At 38.8% G+C, this 18190-nt stretch overlaps 1 protein-coding gene across 3 annotated transcripts in view; it reads left to right on the top strand.

Annotated features, from left to right (window-relative positions):
- crhr1 (corticotropin releasing hormone receptor 1) overlaps nt 1-18190 on the top strand; it is a 121088-nt gene that overhangs the window by 13302 nt on the left and 89596 nt on the right. For all 3 annotated transcript variants that reach the window (XR_008963816.1, XR_008963815.1, XM_057345583.1), the window contains exon 2: nt 12311-12398. Coding sequence is in view for 1 of the 3 variants with exons in the window: in XM_057345583.1 (XP_057201566.1) it covers nt 12311-12398 (88 nt within the window). In the remaining 2 variants the exon portion in view is untranslated. The remainder of the gene's footprint in view (nt 1-12310; nt 12399-18190) is intronic.

The raw sequence follows: 18190 nt of genomic DNA, 5'->3' as shown, positions 1-18190 counted from the left end.
TTTGATTTATTTATTTTTGCAAGTGCTTGACAGCACAATGTCTTGGGAGCCCAATGTTTTAACGCTGTTTTACTGTGCTTGCATACATATACACCAGCGGACACATGTGCTGCCCAAAGCCCAGCTGGCCCAAAGTAATATTGATGCCAGACAGCAGACATGCAGTTTGAGGGCAAGAATGGCTATTTTTATCCTGCTTTTACAAGTGTCAATATATTCTCATTCCGTTTATAATAGACTATATGAAGTCCAAAAGTAGTAGGACTGTTTTACCACAGACACTCTGATTGGAGAGAGAGGGGAATAGCCTGTGACATCTCATTAAAGTGTGTGATAAGCACAAGCTTTATGCTCATGAAAATTTTAACATGGATTCCCAACGTGCACTGATGTCTGTGCTGAAGCCAGTTTCTAGAGTGCAATGTCTTTGATCCTTTAATCTGCTTAATGTCTCGTCTGCTCTGATTTCTTATCATTCAGCGATCATTCATTAAGGAGGATGAGTTTGGGGTGTGATGACGCAGAGCTGGAGAGCTGCTTTATAGCACACAGTGACTCAAATGAAGCTTTGTGTCCTCTAGAATCAGAATTTGCTGTCCAAGTAGAGTGAAGGTATTTTTGTGGATAACATGTTTTCTGTACAGCTGAAATGCAAAATGTAATGCAAAAATGCTATAGACATAAATTTGACTAGTATATTTATATACACACTACACTGTGAAAAAAATAGCCATCAATGGGAAATTAGCTTTATGAGTCAATTAAACTTAATTTATACTTATATTGAACTGACTTAAACAATCTAGTTGTAAGTCAGGTCAATATAATTTAAGTTTAATTTAACGAAGCTGTTTAATTACATTTTTAAGTTGAACTTTTTTACAGTGAGTGTACCATTCAAATGTTTAGGGTATCTTGAGAGAAATGTTAAGAATGTAAAGAAATGTTAACGAAATAATATTGAAACAACAGACTACACAACTTTCTGTTGTGTTTGTAGACTGCGCGCTTCAGAGCTAACGTACACAAAAGTGTGCTGTACGATTTAGAAATGAGTCGTGTATGTTGGTGTAGTCTAATTTACAATACTACCATAATTCAGTCCAATTTAAAGGCAAATTTCCATAACAGGGTTTTAGAGTTTTGTAATGAATGATATTTGAACGTCAAATGTAAAAATGATTTGTTACTGTCAAGTATTTACAGCATGTAATTTCTGATCACCGCTGTATTATTTCATAGTTTCCAATATGGACACAGAGTTTCAGTGAGGTTAGCCAGGCCTACTGATCTTCTTTCATCTCCTATCATTCTAATCTCATACCAACAGCCTTGATGCTCGATTCATTACTCACTATATCCATTACCAGCCTGGCCTGAATTAGCTGTGAATTTTTCTGGCAAGCAAACTTCAAGCGCTCATTCACAGAATCCAGACAACTCGTTGATGCAGTGTTAGATGATTATACTTCATACCAAGCAGAATAATTAAATCCTTCATGGTTTATTTTATAAACGCATTCAACAATTATTGATATTGTTCTTCAAAATGAAAAGTGTTATTATGGCGTTTTAAAAAGTTCTGCATATTGGTAGCTAGGCATGGGCTGATTACCGGTTTCAAGGTATATGGTATATATTGTACGGAATATATTGACATTGCAAGGTATATATTGTTTTAAAAAGTCACGTTTTTAACCACAATTAAAATGTTCTGTTATACCGAGCTGTTTTATATGTCTCATCAAAGATGGAAAGTGCAAGAATCCTCCAGGTTGTATACTATTTTTTTATGCTTAATTTGTCGTTTGCTCATCTGCATTTATTTTATTTATTTTTGTATGTATATTTGAATGTAAGTTGAATTACTAGAAATGCATGTAAACAAATTACTTGAAAGGGGTGCCGTGCTTTCAAAAAGTTTGGGAACTACTGTTTTAACCCGACATACTGTACATGTTTACTACTCTTCGAAATATTTTGTGTTGCGATATATTGCTTTTTACCCAGACATTTGCAATAACACATTTTAAAGCTGCAATCGCAATACCGCTATACCGTGAAACCGTGCCATTTTTGCTTAAGGTCATACCGTCAAAATGCCATACCGGCCCATGGTATTATAGTATTATTGTATTATAGTATTGTGACGGAGTATTTTCCAACGCACATTTTCCAGGTCGCACATGTTGCTAGAAATGAAACAACATAATCTTGTGTTATAAATATATCAGGTTGGTTTAAAATAAGAAAATAGACAAATTACTGTACATGGTATGTCTATTATGTATGGGGATTATTTTGTGATAACAACGGCTGGATGGACAGCAGCAAAACACAAAATTCAGATCAGACAAACATGTATTTTGGTTTCACTTGTTTTTGAATCGTTTTAACAATGCATTTCCAGAACACCAAACATGAACGCTGCATATAACAAACAGTCTTTGTGGTTCTGGTTACATTGCTCAGATTTTCCCTGCAAGTAATTTGTAATCTTCCTCGTTAGGGGTCATGTAGTTCATGATGAATTATTATAAATTTAATGAAGAGAAGTCAGCCCCTCCACCAGTACCATTTCATGTTGATTACCATTGATGGTTTTCAATCAGACAACCAATCAATAGACAATTTTGGTAAAAACTAAATTGCATGCCGACACACATGCATATTCCCTGTTTATAGTCACCCTTGACAAAGACTTAATAATAATCTGTGCAACTAATCAAGCACACAGAGGTGTCCACACATGCAAGTACACGTAAGAGCACACACACACGCATGCACACGCGCACACGCACGCACGCACGTACACACACACACACATTTTGGCTGGGTTGTGGGGCAGCTAACCAAAATGAGTTAAGTAAAACTGTTTTAATAACATGACAAGAGCCATCATGAATAGCTTGTGTACCTTTTTTTAATGAAACATGTTCCCAGTTCCCAGCTCTATGTGTCTCTCTCTTGTTCACACTCCCATGCGTTGGCATCACATATAGGCCATATGGTTGTGATGTGGTCTATGGCTTGGCATCAAGACAGTTACTGTAGAAGCACACTCTTTCATACTGAAGAAGACACTTTTTAATTTAAATGAAAGGAAATACCGATCAAAACAGCAACACTGTAAAAACACATTAGCATATTCATTCCAGTAAAACATAAGAATACTGTTTATTGGAATCATGCAGAATGGAATTGGAATTATGTAGAATGAGCCCCTCTCTTTGGCTTACTGTGTAAATTGGTTAAAAGAGAAATTAAACCATGAGCTTAAATTGTGATCTACTTGTAAAATACATGTAATTTATGCTGCAGAATGTTACTGTTGCTACAATAGATTGTCTTTTTTAAGGACATTTGAAACACATTGTCTAAAAGAAAATGTGGTTAATTGCATCTGCTCATTAATGCTTTCGAATCTACATTTACTAAGTCTAAGCCTGTATATCTGTAAACAACTGCTGTCTGACAGCATCATTTACCCAAATTGCTGCATTTGATATATGGTGCGTCATATATATTGTAACTTATGTACTTTGTTTTTTTATAGATTGTCAGGCTATTTGTCTTCAGATTACTGGAGTTTTCGAATTACTTTTCTCCTATGAAGGGTGGAAGAATTACAATGAATGAACGTTTATTTACTTTGTTATTTGCACTTCAGCAGAAAAGAAAATGTGTCTAAATGTCATTCTGGCAGCATCCTGCACTGTAAAACCTAATAGTGAAATTTACTAAATGTAAACAAGTTCATTTAACTTATTTTTTTTAAAGCTAAGTTCACTTGAAAATATTTTGTTAACTCAATAGCTGATTATTAAGTATCTATCTGAATACGTTTTTAGAATTGATATGTTATTTTAACTCTATTGATTTTGAGCTACAAATTTTTATCAATTTGTAGTCACGTGACGGAAAACTAGGCTATTGCATATTTCTAATCTCTCAGAGGTCAGTCTGTGTTCTACAGGTGTTTTTTTCTAAATATGTAAATATACTATTTATTTGTAGTAATATCTATCTTCATATTTATGGTCATTATATGGTCAATATACATAACTATTTAGAATCTTCTATCTTGCTGTCTTCAGCTTGTTATCAGAACTTACAACTGTTCGCTTTTAAACTAGTAGTTCACCCATAAATGAAAATTCTGTCATTATTTACTCATTTCAAAGCTGCATGACTTTCTATCTTCCGCAGAACACAAAAAAAGATATTTTGAAGAATGTTGTTAACCAGCACACTTTCACTTGCAATGGTTTTGTGTCCATACAATAGAAGTGAATGGATGCCGGCGCTGTTCGGTTACCAGCTTCCTTCAAAATATTTTCTTTTGTGTTCTGCGAAAGCAAGAAAGTCATAGATTTTGTTTTTGGGTGAACTATCACTTTAACTAATGGTGAGCATTGACTTCTGTTTCAGTTACATTTTTGTACTTTTTCCCACTGTTCGAAAACACTTTATAAGTTAATGTAAATATTTTTCACTGCTAATTTGGTGTGCATAATATAGTTTTTATCCCCTACAACATGAGTTGCAATCCATCAGTCTATTTGGAAAGTCTATCTGGAAAATCATTGGAATTACCGTATATTTGATTTGAAAACCGATTTTTCTTTTCAAAACAGAAAGAAGCTTGAGATCACAAGTGGTATGAGACCACATTAGTGACCTTAGCTCCACACAGTTCTATTAACCCACAAAACATTCAATAAACCGACTTTATGCTACCTCTGGCACTCGCCCTTAAATCCCCAAAGACCGAAATTGTCAGGAGCTGTGGGATCACAATAGCTTTAGGCTTTCAACCGGCAGTCTGGCATCAATCAAATAGGATTTCTGGCCTTTGTATCATGAGATCATCCTTCCTTTGCTGGCCGGCAATCTCCAGCGCCTTTGGTTCAGCAGATAACCATTGAGTCTTTACTGGAAGGTTTGGGGCTCACAATAGCACAGTACTCTGATTCAGACTTCACGGCCTCTGGCTCCAGCCAATCCAACCATTTGTCTCCGCTCTTTTCCAAAAGCAGGCCAAGCCAGAGGAGAAGCATGTGGAACACACCGTTACGTGTCCGTGCGGTGTTCCTGTTTGGAGGGCTATTGTTAGAGCAGGATTACACATTACCAACACCGCTGCCAGGGAACAGCCGTCTCCTCGGTTGACCTCATAGAACAAACCGCAAACTATAATTTCTCCTTTCAGACAACGGCTAAACAAGGTCAACGGGCTGCTTTGGGATATTGTCATTGTTAGGAGAACTATATCTGCAGGGGCAAAAATGTATATTTGTTTTAAAAATACCGGTAACACTTTTCCATACCGTTGTATTTGTTAACATTAGTAAATGCATTAACTAACATGAACTATAGAGAAGTATAAATTCAGCATTTGTTAGGCTTTGGTATTGTTAGTTAAAGGAATACTTCACCCGAAATTGAAAATTCTGCCATCATTTACTCTCACCCTCTTGTCATTTCAAGCCCGTATGACTTTCTTCAGCGAAACACAAAAGAAGATATTTTGAAGAATGTTGGCAACCGAACAACGGCGGTACCCGGCATTCATTTCTATGACACAAAACCAATGCAAGTCAATGGGTAGCGTCATTTTTTATGTAGCAGTAAATAGTGAAATCTTTTTACTTGCATTTATTTAACTTAATGTTTTAAACGTTTAAAAGATATCTTAGGGCTGAGCAATTAATCGCAATCGAATTGCAATCGCGATATGAGACGTTAATTGCAAGAGACTGCGATGTGGACGTGTTGTGAAAAATATGAAATGCGTCTGTTCCAGTCTCGCTTTGAGTGGCATTCTTGCTCACCAACTGAGTGAGCACACCTCCGTTATGCCTAATCAGCACTGCCCTAGCCAACTGCGTAAACGTCCGTCATTAAAAAAACAAACAAACAGAAGGCAGGAGAGAGAGAGAGAGAGAGAGTGTGTGTGTGTGTGTGATTATGGTGTCTGCCTTGAGCTGGAACGTCTTTAAAAATGAACTTCAACCACACATTACTAATGTCGGAATCCGAAGGAAGGTTATGCAGCGACTGTGTTCTTCCACAACCTGGCACTGACTGCACAATATTTTGCGATCTTTAACGGCATGTTTATTGCTTGCTTTCTCTATCTGGTTCCACGCAACTTGTGTTACTTCAGTACTGTCATGCGCAAACCAATGGGCGGGGCTAGAGAAGTAGTCGTTGATATTCTTCTGTGGAGGCGGAGTTCAACCTATCAATGATAGGTGCATTCCAGGACCTAGCGTTCGCTGGGCCTGGTGTCAATAACAGTTGTAATTTCAGTAACAAGGGCATTTTCAGTTCTGACACTTACAGGATGTTCCCTTGAATACGATTCCCTCTTATATAACAAAAGCACGGGTTAAAATTGATGTCTTAATTCATCGCTCCTTTAAAATTCATTCTTATTCATAAAGTTTAGGTTTAGGGTAAGGTTATGGGTAGGTGTAGGGCTTTAATATCTCAATAAATTGCCATCATTTTAATAATTTTTACAAATATAATGATTTACACTTTGTTATTATTGCATAATGTTTAATGCAGAACAATACTGAGCTGGAAATAGTAACGTTATCTGCCACTATTTATAAGTGCCAATAGCATCTAAATACTGTTTCTACTTAATCCAAAGAAAATGCAGCTGTAAACAGCATATCACTAAGAAATGCTGCTATTTTCACTTAGTGTAAACAGAACCTACTGCTATTTAAACTTAGTGTAAATAGCATCTATTGCTAGTTACACTTAGTGCAAATAGCCGCTGCCTTTATTTATACTTTTTCTTTGTTAAACATTTGAAAGTAAAAAGTACACAGACCTCCTGGCCACCATCTTGAACTCTGTGCGGTAGCGATAAGAGGCTTGTGACTGAGGCTGGTGATCATTTCTCTGCTGTAATACACACGACAGCACAACTGAACCTCTCTTCTTCAACTGAGAGGAGATAAGGCAACTGAAGGGTGAAAGTAAAAGACACACTGGGGTGAGGAAAAGAGAATCAGGAAACGACTGTAGGGAGAAATAATGAGACACATAATCAAAAGGAAAGAGATGGATGTTGTAGTGTAGACTGGCGATGGCCGGTTAAAGTGTGTCTTTTTTGTCCTTTTGGACTATAAACAGGATTAGATGTTTGATTCTGTGCCCGAAATAGACCTGCCTCTGAGAAACATACATGCTTGTGTTGGATAGAATGTGATCTGTTCTAAGCTTCTTAACAATTGCTTCTAAAGAGCTAATCGTAGAATGTTGAATAAGAATCAGTGCTGGGGAAGAGAGTTGAAATTGCATTTCCTTCAAATTTCATTTACAGGTCACAAGGTGAGAATAAAATAACAGTAAAGCCATTTACAGTTTTTCTCGATTGCTTAAACACATTTCTTGAAATTATGCCTCGTATTCTCAAAACTGTAAACATAAATCCATAACATCTCACCCAATTCCCCAAACATACTATTTTCAGGTCAAAATGAAGCTCTCTTCTCAAAACCATTCAAACTTGCTGAAAAAACAAACTTTTCCCCCAGACATGACACACAAGACCTCAAAATCACCCACACTGCAACATAGTCTTAGACACTGGTGAGATCAATTCAAAACACCGTTAATAAACCTCTTATTGGGATTCAAGAATCATTTGACAGCTTAGTGTGTATTAGAATATACAACATAAAAGAGTGCACATAGAGCAAAATGCAAGAATGAGCTTTAGGAAAAAATAAAAATAAAACATTACACTACTGTAAAGTAGATGAAGGTGATCTTACAAGACAAGAAAAGTTCAAAAACCAAAGAACAATTTAAACTGGTCATGCAACACAATACAGTATACAACTGCACAAATAACAATTAACCGCAGATGCTTTTATCCAAAGCGACTTACAGAGAAGATAAAGGAAAAAATATAGTGAAGCGATTTGTCAATAGGAGGCAATGTAAAAAATATGGCATCCTCTGCACCTTTAGCCCAATTTTGTAAACGTATTCCAGATTTTCTGAAAAAATACGGAACAGGTTAAAAAGGCTACATATACAAATTTGTAAACGTGACAATCACAAATTTGAGGGTTTACACGTGCTACAGTTTATTGGATACAGAATAGTGACATGTCTCTCATATAAAGTGTGTACTGTAATTATACTGTATGTTTACAGTAAGTAGTATAAAGCCCAGTATGATTCTAGGATGAGCTCCAATTGATATTATCCGGGTATTCTTATTGGTCTGTCATCAGTTTTGCAACTGAATGTTTACTGATGGATAAATGTGTGCTATTTGAGTTTACATATTGACACTTCAGTTCATTATATTGTGTGTTTGTGTTTTCTGAATGAGAACATGGTTAAACCTTTGCAAAATGAGGACGTTTTTATGAGGGTTGTACAAGTTGGTGTATTGTTCTGAGAATGTGTTTATAGTTGTCAGAAAATGGTGAATTGTTTCATGAATTGTGTCTTAGCAATCGAGAAAAACTGTAATACGCCTGTAGGTGAATTTATCAAAATGCCATCTTTCATTTACTGTATAATTGCCTCATAAATGTTTTAGGTATTGTGTCACATATGTGTTAAATTCTGTCAAATCTGTCAAAACTGTTTAGATCATTTGTTTAGATGATAAAACATGTATGTAATATGTTGCAGTGGTCTTCACATCTCTTAGCCCTTGTGACTCTCTATGCATAATAAAGGATAAGAGAAAAGGCTCAGTGTTTTCTCAAGTGATGGCTTGAGTACCAAATCTAAATCTAAATCTCATTTCTCCAACATGTTAAATCTTCCCATGTATCCGCTTATTGCAAATTGTTCCAGAGCTTTTATCCCACAAGGCACATTTCTCCTTTGTTGGATTCATCCAAGCTCTGTTAAAAGGGCCTGGTCTGTTCTGTTCAGGCAGTTAGCACTCTTTCCTTGCCCTCTTTTTTCGGGGAGGTTTGAGTGTTTAGAGAAGGGTCTGTGTTTGAAATGTGAGAAGGAATTGAGTTGTCACACACCAAAGGTGTATTGAAACAACAATTGTTTATTTCTTGGCCTCGTGCCTGTTCATTAGTTTATCTGTAGTCTCATGGGGAAGCATCAGAGGCGCTTAATAGCTTCCCTGTGAAGTCTGCTGTGTTTTGATAAAGGAGGAAAATGAACAGTAATGTGTGCTATGTGTGGTTCCAACATTCGAAGGAGATCAAATATGTGCAAAGTCCTCTGGAGGTTTTAGAGCTGCTTATAGAGATGCACATTGGCTTTCCAGACCAGCGCAGTTCCTCTTACACTTTTAAAAATAAAAGTGCCTAAAAGGTTCTTGAAGAACCATTTTTGGTTCCACAAAAAACATTCAGTTAAAGGTTCTTTAGAGAACCATCTCTTTCTTACTTTTTTATAATCCAAAGAACCTTTTTTGCCACAAAGAATCTTTTGTGAAACAGAAAGGTTCTTTGGATGTTAAAGGTTCTTTACGGAACCAAAAGGTTCTTCTATGGCATCGAAGAACCTTTTGAAGCACCTTGTTTAAGAGTGTAGTTTCCATGCTTGTTTATTCTGGTGTATTCAAATATAGTTCATAAACTGCTTTTCACAGCTGTTGAAACTAAAGACATTTTTTTGAGGGTTTAAGGAATAGTTTACACCGTATTCATCCCATGTTGTTTTAAACACAAAATATGTTCAGACAGTGATAGAAAATCACTTGCAAATCCATCCTGATCTCGCAAGTATGTATAACTACAGTATTTTAAAAGGTGTCTAATTTGAATGAATTTGTAAATCTTACAAAAACATACAATTTATAGATAAAGTCAACAAGGAAGCCCACCCCTAAATCTAGCTATCACTGGCGTGAATGCAAGTTGTACTAAAACCTATACATTTTTGTGAATTAGCCACCTTGAATTTTTTTTAAAAATTGCAAATCTCATATCACATTTTCCTTCTTAGATATTTACATTTTTGTAATATTTAATTTTAAGCTGGCACGTCACATTTGGTTGTTAGAGGTGAGAGCCAAAGAAGACAAACCTGCCAAATCATTTCTAAATCTGAATTGTGAAGATGCTTCAAAACTATTCTGCTCCACAAAGGCAAAAGACCTTAACTCCCTAGAATGTGGAACTGAGAAAAATGGCCTAAAATATTTTTACTTGGTATTTTCTCATAGGCTTTTACAACCCATTATTTTCTCAAAACAACAAGATCAACACAAATTTACTCAAGATACTAATCCACATGATAAAGGATGTTTTGAATGTCCCAAAATATCTCTTTTTCAACCAGAAATAAAATGACTGCCTTTTGCCTTTTCTGGGCAGTTCTGTTCTTGTGTTTCTTGTTGTATAGAACAGTGCATGTATAGAAAATCAGCATCCAAACATATGCTGATGACTAGCAGTGCAGTTCATTTCAGTGGGCAATTCTATATCTCTTTGTCAAAGTAATATGTGTGTTTACAGGTGTTAAAAGCCTGATGCTGTCAAGCACTGTCTGTGTGTATAAGGCTTAGACGCTGGTGATACAGCAGCTGAGGGCGATGAAGTGAAACTGTTCCATGTGACAGGAACGTCTGCAGGCACAACAGCCCATGGACACCCAACTCCCCTTCGGCCTCCTGCCGAAACACGAGAGGCAAGACGAGGTTTGTAAAATGGACAGCGAGAGGTTTAGGAGAGAGAGGAAAAACACCACGAGTGTGAAATATTTCTGGAAGAACTTTAGGAAAAGGCAGTTTCCAAGGCGTAAAGAAGATTACAGCAGAGTGAGCCAGAAGCAGACCAGCGAGATGAGTGTTAGTCTGCCAACTCAAAAAACTTCCCAAGGGCGGGTTTCTCCCCCCACCCTCCATTCTTTATTTCTTTATGCTAGCTTGAATGTGTGGTATAGACGTCTTTACAGCTTTACAGCACAAAACTCTGTAAACATGTCCTCATTTGACAGAGGTCAGAGACCATCACACAGAGAATGGCAGACTGCCTTCGGCTGTTCACCCTGCGGCACTGTAAATTTTTTAACCGCCAGCAATGTTTTCAGCACGTCAATACAAGTCCTTACTCGACATGACAGTCTTGATTTCTGTTTACATGATGCGTCTTTGTGGATAGTGTAAATTTTCTTGGTTTCATCATGGGCCGTGGAAGTAATTTAGAGTGATGGCTGCTTTCTCTGTAACCCTGAGAGCGTTTAGAGGTCATGTGATCGTGCGGTGATGTGTCTTACTATACTAAACATATTTGTATTTGAATTTTTGAATAGTATATAAAAAACTGACAACAGAAAACATACGTTGGTGTTTTGTCCACACTCTCAAAAGAAAGGTGTTTAAAAGATCACATCGATGCCATAGAAGAACCATTTTTGGTTCCACAAAGAACCATTCAGTCAAAGGTTCTTCAAAGAACCATCTCTTAACTTTTTCTAATCTGAAGAACCTTTTTCACTACAAAGAACCTCTTTTTTATTCATGTGTGTTTTATACTGTGTGACATTACACTCCCACCCACAGTATCCGGCACTATGAACTAAAGCCAGCAGTCTCATGCTACCGCAAAACAGCAAGCCTTTCCATCTCTCACTCTCTTAATCTCTCTCCAAATAGAGCCATTAGTCTTAAAGCTGTTGTTAAATAAAACATCTCTAATGGATTCTGTTTGAAATATATAAATTGCATTTAGTTCAGTTGGAGTGAATCATTTGGTGAATGAACATGTCAGGGCACAAGGGTGCAATGATTTTCCCTTTGGTTATCTGAATGGGAATGTAATGGATGTGGTTGTAATACCTTGTTCTCTTGGATGCCTCATGATCTGAGGCCATTCTGTGGTCAGTGTTTTGGATTTATTATCTGTGATTTTCAAAAATAAGTTAGTTTTAGTCTTGCAGCTATGACACTGAATTGAATTAGACTCAAGTTAAACAAGCAACAAATTTCTGTTTTCAATATCTCAATATGCAGTTCTGAATAACTATACACACACAAAAAATATATTATTATTAAACGTAATATACTGTAGTTATATTCTTACCCCGTTTACATTTATTATGCAATATGTTTATTAATAATGTAGGCTTTTGTACAGACATCAGTATGATATCATATCACCAGGGTCCATCTGATTGTCTCATCCGGTAAGCACAACTATGTGCCGGACATCACTTGTGTTAAAAAACCAAGAGACAGATGTTGACCTCCTTTTCTTTTCCATCACATGCTGTCTCTCATTGTCCAGATGGATGTTAGCACACGCTTTTTTTTATTTTACCTTCACAAATTTTCATCTCTGCAACTCTGTTGCAGGTGTTGAGCATCTGGATTACGCTCATCTCCAGAGCGACGGCTGACCTGACCTGTGACGCTCTGCTCCTACTCTCCACAAATCTCACAGGTAAGTCATCGTAACTGATCTGAACCCACTGTTGCTCTGTATGTTAAGGCTTAGCGTTAGCTTGAGCAGGGTGGTCGTACATCAGTTCCAGTCTGGTTAATGGCCTCATGTGTTAATGGCCTTTCGTTTGAAGTATTAAACAAGTTTCATGGCCGCCAAGCCGATTTATAGTTAAACTGCATATCACCAGTGCATCTAAGAACGGACTTCTTTTAACTTTATTGAAACCCTTAGTGGGTGTCCAGAGGTACATAACGTGAGTGCAATGCTTTAAGGCTAACTCAGAACGGACATTTTATATATTTTTGATATGTATGAGGAAACATTTATTCCAAGTGTATTCAGCACACTTGTGTTTGACATTATTGTTCAGATGAGCTCAGGATCTGAGAAATGTGATGACTGGAGATGGTTTGTTGTTTTTACGTTGCTTTGAAAATCTTAAGACTTTGCTGGGGTTTATTTTGGTCGCAGTAGAAGCCTAGCGTGATGCAGGAATGTTGAAATACACAACAGCTTTATGTTCCGAGCTTTGTTGCAACTTGTAGTGAGGGTGAAGTAGTCCCAGAGAATGAAGCAAATTCTGGTAAAATTGTAATATATATATATTTATATATATATTTCAAAAGCTGTGTATATGTTTCTTAAACAATGCTAGAATACTTGCATTACATAATGAAGCGTTATGTTTTTATGACCTTAGAATGAGCAATTTCTATCTACATACACCACTTGTCACATTACATGGAATTCACCATGTTGTTTCTACAGTAACCCTAAACGGACAAACTGCTCTACAGAGCACATTTTGTAAATACGTTATCTCCTTCGGCAAAGAAGCGAAAACATGACGACATCTTCGTTTTGTGTCAGCTGCTGTAGTGCTTCGAAGGGGAGGGGTGTAGTGGAGTATGCCGTTGGTTGCAATTCGCAATCTCACTGCTAGATGCGGCTAAATTTCATACACTGGACATTTAAGTATCAAAATAGTCGTAAATGTCTCATTTGACATTTTCTTGAGAAGTCTCTCTTTCTTTCCAATCTGATTTTACCCATTGAGAGATGGTCTTGGTCAGGACCATTGTTTACCCTGGGACAACATTACAATCAACCAATCGGATTTGAGGGATAAGTTTACTGTTAATGTGCAATTGAGCCTTACAACCAGGGTTAGGTGCTTCTACCACACTATTGTTTTATAGCTATTTTACAAGGTGGCTAATGCGTATGAATTTGTACAAAAATGTATGATTCTTAGAAGACAAGCAATACTGAAGCCCCACTCCTAAACCTAACGTCACTGGTGCTAAAGCAAATTGTAGTAAAATGTACGAGTGAGATCATTCAAATTCATACGAATAAGTCCAAAATTTGCCACATTGTGAAATAGTTACATTTTTGCCGTGAGATTGTGTTGGATAAGTTATATGTTGTCCCAGATCAACAAACAAACAACAACCATTTGGGACAAAGCCATTATACATACTGTCTAAGAGAGTTACTGTTTAATTCTTTCACTTTTGATTTTAGACAGCTTGAGACGTTGTTGAGATCTTTTTGAAGCCCACAATAGACACATTGTGTCTTCTAGTCACAGAGCAAAGTTCTGAGATAATCATATGTTCAAGACAGATCCTAAAGATCATGTGACACCAATCATGTGTATGAGATTAATCCTCAAAACTTCAAGAAGTAAATCTCCCTCTCTCATGTGGTAAAGTTACATTCCCTTTCTGTCGGTCTCTCGATGTTGTGTCGAACCGACAGATGGGGTTCGTCCCTGAGAACCAATCGTTTCCGACTACTTAGAAAAGGCCAATGAAAATTGGCAAATGAAATTTGCATGCCGGACTCCGCCCCAGAAATCCAGGTATAAAAGGGAGACGGCGTGCATCATTCATTCACCTTTTGTTCTTCGGAGCCTTCGGTTATGAAGATCTTCTCTTGCTACTTAGCAAAAACCTCACATTGCCGGTTCTACGACGTGGTGCAGCGGACTGTCCCTTCCTACAGCGACTTCCCTGGGCGTCTCACCGTCTGCATTCTAAAAGAGCTAATTTCTCCAGCGCGGCATGTCCCGCTGTTCTCGTGGGTGCGGTGTCCTCATCGAGGAAGGGGACAAGCACGATGTCTGTGTCAGGTGTTTGGGGGTCCAACATGCTGAGGCAGCCTTCGTGGACTCATCTTGCCCGCACTGCGGTCACGGGTGGCTGTCTTCTCCTGAGAACCAGCCACCACCTCGCAGGCTTCCCGGGCTGTGACGAGGATGGCTAAGGCCATTCCGTCCGCCAAGGCGAGCGGCGAGGGTGATATGGGGGTTTCTGCGAGCGCTAATCCGTCAGCCAAGTGCTCGCGGACCGCTCGCACCCCGTCTCGCTCGCCTCACCGTTCCCTAGCAGGTGGTGCCACACCGTCAGCGTCCTCCTTCACGTATTCGGACACGATGCGTGATGATGATGAGATGTCTATTAATAATAGACTTGGTGAGATGTTGGACACATGGTTCTTGGGCTCTGAGCGCGACTCCAAGCCGCGCCCAACCCCGGTTCCGTTCTTCCCGTAAGTGCCCACCTTGGTAACCCATGACCTCCCCAGGTGGACCTCCACCTCGCGGTTTACTCTTCAGCCGCACTTTCTTCCATGAGTTCTCCCCCATCGGTGAGACCATGTTGGTTTCTCCAGTAGACTCCTCCCTGCGGTAGGATGTGGTCTCTGTAGCGCATCCCCCACTTGAGGAAGTAGCGCTTACCCAGTGGCCTTACGGTACCTGGCGGATTCTCGCTGTTAGAGAAACAAGGCCGCCGCCTGTGAGGCCGAAGGCAGGGGCCTTCCCACCTTTCAAGTAAAGCTCTGGGACCCCCTACCTACCCACTGGTAGGTTACAATTTCGCGGTAGCGCTCATGGCTGACACGCCCAGGCCAGTCACCGTCGCTTCGTTGAGATTGTGACAGGGCACAGTGTTATGGCGTTTTCCAATGGAACCCCATCTGTTGGTTTGACACAACGTTGAGAGACCGACAGAAAGGGAACGTCTCGGTTACGTTTGTAACCTCGGTTCCCTGATGGAGGGAACGAGACGTTGTGTCCTCTTGCCACAACACGTGCTGTCCTCTGCAGCAGTCGTGAGAGGTCTCAGGCTTCTCAGAACTAAGGTGAATGAATGATGCACGACTTCTCCCTTTTATACCCGGATGTCCGGGGCGGAGTCCGGCATGCAAATTTCATTTGCCAATTTTCATTGGCCTTTTCTAAGCAGTCGGAAACGATTGGTTCTCAGGGACGAACCCCATCTGTCGGTTCGACACAACGTCTCGTTCCCTCCATCAGGGAACCGAGGTTACAAACGTAACCGAGACGGTTTCCTCTCAAATGCTGACACGTCCTAATCCATTGAGTAGACAGATTTACACTGCTGAGTTTTATGTCAGGGTTTGACGAGAAGGAAGAACCCAATTGCAGACAGCAAAAGTGAGGGTACACGAAACAAGACTTTAATAATAAAATACAAAACAAACTCCCACGGGGGGGGGTAAAACGATGAGGACAAGGCAATGACTAAACTAACACTAGACTAGACTGGGTACTCACAAGCAGGAACAAGAACAGGAACACTACACGATACCAATACAAGGTCTTTAGAGACATCTTGACAGGAGTACCAAGTAAAACGCGACAGCAAACACGAGGGCATTAAATAGGGAGACAAACAAAGGATAATTAACAAGGGAACAGGTGTAGGGGATGAAACACTGATGGAAAGCTAACGAGGAACGAGACGGCGGGAACAGAGACGTGGACCGGGGAGAGAGTATGTAAGGCCGAAAGGGTCAAAATCTCTCTCCCCACATATAACCTAAGACTTTGCCATGACTCTGTCACAAGACCAAGAATAGACATGACATGATGAGGCAGAGTCATGACAGTTTTATATGCAGAGTCGTACAGCAAGCTCATTCAGAGAATCAATAGTTAGGTCTTTAAATCGGCAAGCACTTGCAGTTCTTATCTAATATGTTTACTTACAATCATGTTTTTTATGCACCATTAATAATAATAATATTTTCCAAAGGTTCCAGAAGCAAACCAAACATCATATTTTTAATGGTTGTCCATATAACGCACTATTACTCTGTACTCGATGACTGTGAAAGCAAAGCTCTCTCTACAGTGTCCACCCCAACCGAGTGATGATATAATTACACAAGTATTGAGGAATTTAACCGCTAGTCTCCAGCACAGCTGTGGCAACATAGCCTCCTGGTGCCAACACAACAATTGCAACCTCACACAGAGCTACAATCAATACTATGTAAATTTTTTTGTAAAAACATGCATTGAGCGTGCAAAGAGCTATCTGTAACGCTTCACGCTGTTTAATGAAGGCTTTAGTCCAATCTTAGATTCAATTTATGTGTGCGCTGCATCACAAAGAGTAAAACAGGCGGAGGAAGTGATTGGGGGGGTTGTGGCGTTCCTGTGGGGGCGATTGTGAAATGCAGAGAAATACCTTTGGCCCATCTGTCACCCTCGGTATCGACACAGAGCACCAGATGATGTCAAATGTTTCTGCCTCTCCCAGGTGCTCTTGCGAGTGAATCTGGCACCCCAAACAATGTAGAAACGCCTCTTAAATATCTGCACAGAGTGATAAAGAGCTCAGAAGTTGAGTAGAAATGTAGTCTCTCAAAGAATATTGAGTTTGAGATTATTGGAGCAGATGATGGATGATTTTTTTTAAATGTCGTCTACATTAGAGGAAAATGTTAAATTATTTTTGATGAGAAAAACATAATTGAACGGATAGCTCGCCCAAAAAAGAACAACATCATTGTGTTGTTCTCAAAACTTAATGACGTTTTAATATTTTTTCTGTTTAACGCAAAAGCAGAGTGAGAGAACAGAATAATGTTGATACATTTTCACATAATTATAGTGAATAGTAACCAAAGGATGTCAAGTCACAAAAAATGGATATACAAATAGTTTTGGGTAAAAAAGATAACATTTCATTTATTCTCTGATAATTCTCAAGTCTGGCATTTTAAGATGTGTCACACCATGACATCAGTGATGCCAAACATCATTGGTTTTTATGTTTTGTAACATTCAAATCCCACAAATTAAATATGAGAGCTAAGTGTTAGAATATGTGACCCTGTCTGTGAAATTCATGGATTTCAATCCTTTCAAAATTGATTTCAGTCTTTGACATGGCCTTACTCAGTCAATATTCAAGATATCAATTTGATATTTTCGGAGAATAATTTTTTCTAGTAAATCACAAAAAATAGTCTTTAGCCGATTTTCACAGACAGGGTCACATATACACTAGTTTAAATGGTACTTTAGTGTGATTCTATGAGCTTGAAAATTGAGTTTTGAGTTAGAAATTATTTTTTGATTTATGGTGAAATGCAACAAATTATGTTCATAGTTTTAACTAACTTTGTGTCATGATTCTGTCCTTATTGTCATGAGTTTTCTAGTTCTGTGGACAGAGTCGTGACAGTACCATGTCTTTTGAGCTTGTTGTGTTATGTGTGGAGACACGTGGCCTTTGTTTTGACTTTGCGCCACGTGTCCCCGTCACGTGCCTTGACCCCGCCCCCTTGTTTCCCCCTCATTGTCCCATTAGTGTTTCATTCCCCTGACCTGCCCTGTGTAATCTTCCTGTTAGCTTCCCATTAGTGTTTCATTCCCCTCACCTGCCTTTAGTTATTATCCCTCTTTAGTGTTCCCCTACTTTAAGCCTTAGTACCCTCTGTCCTTTTATGGTTTGTTACAGTTTGTG

Source organism: Triplophysa rosa, linkage group LG11 (genome assembly GCF_024868665.1).
Source record: "Triplophysa rosa linkage group LG11, Trosa_1v2, whole genome shotgun sequence".
Classification (NCBI taxonomy): Eukaryota; Metazoa; Chordata; class Actinopteri; order Cypriniformes; family Nemacheilidae; genus Triplophysa; species Triplophysa rosa.
Note: the sequence above shows the minus strand (reverse complement) of the source record. Positions and strands in the feature narration are given on the sequence as shown.